The 6,516-nt window shown below is 43.7% G+C and overlaps 1 protein-coding gene across 1 annotated transcript; it reads left to right on the forward strand. All coding sequences in view use genetic code 11, as the record gives it.

Annotated features, from left to right (window-relative positions):
* Positions 1–364: 364 nt before the first annotated feature.
* Positions 365–5,750, forward strand: EGR_02346 (hypothetical protein; the record flags this gene model as incomplete). Its single annotated transcript, XM_024491595.1, has 3 exons — positions 365–524; positions 3,441–3,670; positions 5,535–5,750. 3 exons carry the CDS (start codon positions 365–367, stop codon positions 5,748–5,750), a joined length of 606 nt encoding a protein of 201 aa, XP_024354101.1.
* Positions 5,751–6,516: the final 766 nt, after the last annotated feature.

Here is a 6,516-nt window from a genome sequence, read left to right on the forward strand (position 1 = left end):
ATAGGGGTTTCCCACACGAGGGATAGGTACCGTCACTTTAAACCCACCAGGTGCTACTCAGGCATTCAACGAGTGCGCGCCAATTGCGTCCTAATGGAGACACGGGTAGGAGATACCAATGCGGTAACCCAAGGGAGTAAAGCACTTCTATTCATGCATCCCTGTGGTCAAGAGACGCCAAGGTCGAACACGCGCGCATAAAGGGTAGTTGGCAGTTTGCGTAAAGTTTGAAAAGCTTTTACCTACCTCCTCGTCGGTGATGTAGTAGATGTAGCTGAATGAGTACTCATGAATTTCCATCAACTAGGTGTACTAGTGTGTTGACAGTCCAGTCAACGCAGCTAATGGCTACTTTAGGAGAGAGATGTTTCTAATGATGAGGATTTTAAATAGTAGGGATTCAATGATCCAGCTCAGTCCTCTTTTAAAAAGAGTTTTTTTTCCGTTAGTTTTATCAAAACCAAATTTGCAATCATACAATTTTTCCCTTACTTTCAGTTTAATGTTTCATTTAGAAACAAAAGGTTGGTTTTGCTTCACTCACGTTTACATTTAATTTGCTTCCGTATGGGCCATAAACAGGCGAAAGGAGGCGAACGGCATTCGTGTTTGTGAACCGTTGAATATAAGATTGAGTTTTTTACATTTTAGACACGCTTATCCTCTGGTTCTTCGACGTTTGAAGGGTATTACCCAAGTGGCGTCTCCGTGACTCCTACGGCAACTTGTGATTCCACCTCGAGCAGTGTTCTCAGCAGGTTCGAGAGCCATCAAGGAGGACCGCTGCAGACCGCACCACAGCAGCAGCAACAACAACAACAGCAACAGATAATCGATTTGGAAGGCCTCGACATTGATTTCATCCTCAGCAGCTCTGTGGAGCAGAGGGATGAGGCCTCCACGACCACGTTGGTTTCAACAAGCGCCACCGGGGGTCACCTCGTGCCTCTAGCCCAATCTCCTCAGTATACGACTTCCAACCCCACCACCTCCACTACCGCCACCTCCGATATGATGTATCCCAAGACCGTGTCCACAACGCCATCTTCAACTACCGTCTTCACTGGCGCTGTTCCTGCTACCGGCTTCTCCTACGCCTCAAATTTGGACCAAGTCTCCGTTCCTCAGTACACCACACTCGGTGCTTCCCCATCTGCCACACGCTGGGAGCAACCGAGCTTCTACAGCACTGCCTGCGTTCCCCAAACGCCTTTACCCCCGTCGGCCTTCAAGGTCGCACGCAAAGACGACCTTCGGTACCCCAGCGTCGGATACCAATTCTGCCCCCAAATCTCCCACCTACCAGATCCCTCCCAGCATCCACCTCCCTCGGCAGCAGTCTATCAGACCTCCTTCATCTATTCAAAAGATGCCGAGTTTTACTCCCAACGCAGTCTCGTAAACGCATTGACACCGCCCGCCACACCACCAACACTCGGTGTGAAGTCGATGCCTACGCGACGGAGGATGCGGACCGCGGGTGGTGGTAGTGGTGGACCGAAGTCAACCATTTCTTCAGCCAAGAAAAGCGTTGCCTTGATACACATGTGTCCATTTGGCACTTGTGCCAAGGCCTACTCCAAGTCCTCTCATCTGAAAGCGCACATGCGAGTGCATACCGGAGAGAAGCCCTTTCCTTGCGACTGGGTCGGCTGTAATTGGCGGTTCGCACGGTCTGATGAACTGACACGACACTATCGAAAGCACACGGGAGACAAACCCTTTAAGTGCAGCGTCTGCCAACGCGCCTTCGCACGCAGCGACCATCTCACATTGCACATGAAGAAGCACCGCAATCCTAGCTAACACAACACTGACTTATCGTCGCATTTAGCATTCTTCCTACCTTCTCTGCTGTCGCGATCAAAAACATCTTCCTAATCAACTCTCTTGACTTTCATTGTCTCGCTTCACAAGCGCGACTCCAGACGCCGTACTGAAACATATCACAAATACTACGCATTACTCGGCTGTGCACGACATTTGGTTACTGGAACTTTGGACAGTGAAGTTTTTAATCGGTTAATTAAACCAGATACACACACACACACCGGCATACACACTTTAGCATAAGCCTATACATATTCTAGACAAATGAGCCCTTTGTATGTTATTGCTAACCGACAGGCGCCGATTACTGGCTGTGAAGTCGCCTTGGAAGTATTGAAGACTGGCGAACACACATGCACAAATTCATTGCATCTTTTAAGCAGTTGAAGCTGTATAAACGAAATGAATGATCCGACCTAACCAACCCCCTCCCAACCTTTAGTATTGCCCGTTTTCACACGCGTTCATTGCTCTCTATCTTCCAGTTCACTAATACATTTATTGATATCTTCCTATCTTCTCCATCTTTTGTTCAGGTTCGGACAAATGCACCAGTTGGGGTGAGAAGTGTACCTGCTTTCTACAAAAAGCCTTTTACGGTCACACTTTCCTACTGGATAATTTTAGTCCTCTCAAAATTTCTTGCTAAATATCTTCTTTGTCAATTTGTGAACCAAAATAGTAAAGCACATTACACGATTCGTAAAAAAAGGACCTGAAAATGATTACATTTGCTTTTTTCCAAAGTTGGCCACATCCATTAATTTAATGAATTTATTTCCATAGGGAGCTGACATGTAAGTGTTTTAGCTTAAAACTATCTGATTGTTTTTCTAGAATTTAATTTCTCCAAGTAATAGCTAACCACTATGGTGTAGTAGATTAACGAAAAGATTAGAATGACCAAAATGTTGGTGGTGTTGCTATGGCAGCATGCTCCATGCAGCATGGTTTACAGTCCTGTTTGATCAAAGTGGTTGAACGAGAAGGCACTGCATTGTGGACAATTTGTAACGTGCAATAGGTGGAAAAAATTTACATCCAAAAAACTCCACCGGAAATGTCAAGAGGGAATCACAGTGAAAGCGGTTTTGCAAATAAAAAGGCAAATTTGTGTATCCATCCAATAAATTATTATTGCGAAAATACACTACACTACGTGGCCTCCAACTTGAAGGAAGAGAGACGTTTTTAGACCAACTTTTGTCTCGTGTTTTTTTGCCATATTTCCATCCAAATCAATGTATACGCATATTTTGATTTTCAGCAGTCCAAATGGTTTCAATGGTGTAAGTATCAGAGGAAATAATCGGTGGTAGTCAAGGCGAAAGGCTTAGAGTGGTCCCGGTGAGGAGCTCAAACACGCGAAGTCAAGTTAGATGCCCGAAATGCTCTGTCTGAAAGCAAGGAGTTGGACCATTGCCATCGGAGGAGGAGGGTGAATAATGGACTTAAGAGAAGGGACCAGTGCATTGGGCTTCTTTGGCACACCCCCTCGTCGCAACACTGAAGAGTCATTAAGGTTGAGGGAGAGGTCTGAGACTGAAGCCAATCCTCTCTGAAAGAATATGTCCTAGTGTCAAAGCAAATGTTCTTGTTAGCCTATTGAGTAAATGCATGTTTTATTCTCAAATCGCGTGAACGAAAAATATACGGATGTGTTGAAGATCATCGATTTGGTCCTACAAATACTACCACTACTTTATTTTATTTAGAAAAGTTTGTACAGAAAATTGAGTTAGATATTATGGTCTTTTTTAAACCTGAGCATTTAAAGAGCACCTTAAAGCCAGCGCGTCCGCCTAAGAAATCAGTGGAAATGAACGCAGCGAACAGCTTGGTTTCAGCTTGACAATAATCTAGGAGTTTCACTGCGACGAAGTAATCAGTGCTAAAACAGTTGTAATGCGCAACTGGAAGACTGTCATGGACGGAAGGCACATGAATCTCATTGTTTTATTTTTGAGAGATGGGTCTTAAGGATGTATTCTTCTTTGATGCAGTCAGTGCACTGAGTAAGCATACGCAAACTGGAGCAGCAGCAATTTCCTCCACTCGGGGGTACGCACAGACGAGGGGGCGCGGTTGATGTGCCACCTTTGTACCTTCAAAAGCAATAAATTCTGGTTCGTCAACTTCTTGCAAAGGAAAACGCGTTCTGACAAGCTCACACCTCAAACCATCCTGGCCATGTTAATAATTTTGTCTTTCTCTCAATTTTTTGTTCCTAGTTTGCAGTGGTAATTATTAGTGCCTCTCTCTTAAAGCAGATTCGAGCATACTGTACTGCAATTGACCTCAAATTGCCCATTTGATGTTCTGCCTCTTTCAAATTCCTGTTGAAATGGCGAAAATCAGGGACCCGTTAGTGTTAACCCGATTCATTTATGCTATACATTGAAAGGCTTCCAGTAGTGCCACTCGGTAGAATCCAATTCTGATTCACTACATATCCAAGAGGAAATGCATATTTAAGAATTAGTTATATTCTTGTACCGATCTATTACCATTCGCCTTGCCATTGGATAAGGTTAACTTAGGTCCAAGGGAACCTTAAGCGGGCATTGACCCATTGTGCTCAAAGAACAGTCAAACCCAACGCTTATGACATTAGAGGCACGAGCTGATCAGAACTGAATGCTAACATACAATTTTTGTCCGTCATCCGTAGCATAGACTCCATTAGTAATGCTGTCCCGTAGGCTGACCTCAAGGACCCATGAGTCTAATAAATCAGCCTGAGATCTGACTTCACCCTCACACACTGGTAATTATTTTTCTTTGTCTAAGGAAATTTACTTGCATCTAGTTTAGTGATGTGGCTAAACAGCCAAATACTTTTTCATATTACTCCGGGGAGGGATTAAGGCAATTTAGTGACGAAATAAAGCAACTATTAGGCATTTCCGGATTTTTCAGGTCTCACTATGCCCGCCTGTTCGTCCATTATCACCACCACCGTCACTTTTCAGCGTCTGGTTTCATTTTACTCATCCACACCCATGCCAACAGCACTGGTTCAGGCAGCGGTGTCATCTCAATTATCTGAGGGTCATTGTACAATATTTTGGCTACCATTAATCATCAGCGCATAAGTCGGGTGATTAGTCTTTTATTGGACCAGAGGAGTCAATCTTCAGAATTGAGTAGGAAAAGGCTCAAAAATGTTAGATTTGTTCATTAAAAGCTTTTCGCAAACAGTGTAGCGTATACCTTTCTGGTGGCATTACCCTACTGGATCAGTGCTGTCCAGGCATTCATCCATCCATCTATCCATTTATATATTTATGATAATACTATCATCATCTACGGCGCTCTCTCCCTTCGGCTCTGCAATTGTGACTGGCTGAGCACGCACGTGCTCACGTACGGACACTTTTGTGTAGCTGTACCCAGGTGCTCACGCATTTTTACTGCGTTGCTATAACAACTGTTGTTCCCTTTCTGTTGCCTCCTCTTCCCGTCTATTATACAGTTCACCAAGGTCTGTGAATCATCCGTGCGTGTTGCGGAGTTGTTTCATGCTTTAGGTACTTTCCATTGACTCATTTTTCTGCTCTTGATGGGGCCACTACCAGCCTGGATGTCAAGTCTCGCCTCCTTCGAGACTACTATAGTCGTAAGGAGAATGCATCAACTTCAGAAACACTTTGAAAGTAAAAAAGCTGCGCTGAGTCCCGTTTTGGTAGGAATTTGCTTTTTAGCCAACAGTAACATTCAATTCCCTTCCTGATGATTTGGTAACTTGTAGCTGTGATAACTGTGTGTCGTTCATGTCCATATTCCCACTTTCAGAATTTTTTTTTCTTGTTAAATACAGACGTCACACAGAGTTTTCAGCAATAATTCCCTTAAAAGCACAAAGTTTACCTAAAAAGTCTAACAAGAAGGATGAAAGAGCATCTGATGCGTTGGAATGATACATTTCTGTTTTCAGATGATAGGCCACCCTACTCTTTTATGGAATTTGGATCCCCTTACATTAAATTTTCTACCAAGTTTAAATTCCTATTGTTTTAGATACAAATGCAGAGCTGAGGCCTTATTGACCATTCGGAACGCATACTGCTAATTGTGGAGGATCTGCCCTCAAAGAACGCTGTTTTGTGATGCGATGAAGCCATCAACTTTTTATTTACGGAACTTCAACTCGTCTTTTGTCTGATGGTTGTATCTTCTCCAATAGAGTGGGCTCTCTACGCAAGCGTATTAGTGAAAAAACTGACCATTTCTATTCCATAAGGACAACTCGCTGAATTTCACTAATTATCGCTTCTTTCGAATGAAACGATTTTGCTAATTTAAGTGAACAATGTTCAGCGGATCATGATCTTGTTGAAAAGCAATTCGCCCAGTGACAACTTCATTCCGGGAGGTGGTGGTGGGTGAGCAGCCCCGATTATTTCACTCTTACAGAGGTACCTTCAATGAGCCTTAATTATTCATCATTAACTTATACTGCTGCGCCACAAACGATGAACAGCACTTTGGCTAGTCAATTGTCTATGTCCGTGTTTTATGTGTTATGAATAGTTAATTCAGGCGTGAAGTCCAAGGCTGCGGATGTGACTAATCGTTGTGAAAAAAAAAACAAATGAGGATAGAGATGTGGTCTGACGACGACCAGCCAGTGGAGCTGACGTCTGGACGCTCATTCATTAGTGGCCACTGAGCCCCGTTTTTTTC

The sequence above is a fragment of the Echinococcus granulosus genome (assembly GCF_000524195.1).
Source record: "Echinococcus granulosus chromosome Unknown EG_S00010, whole genome shotgun sequence".
In the NCBI taxonomy this organism is placed as follows: Eukaryota; Metazoa; Platyhelminthes; class Cestoda; order Cyclophyllidea; family Taeniidae; genus Echinococcus; species Echinococcus granulosus.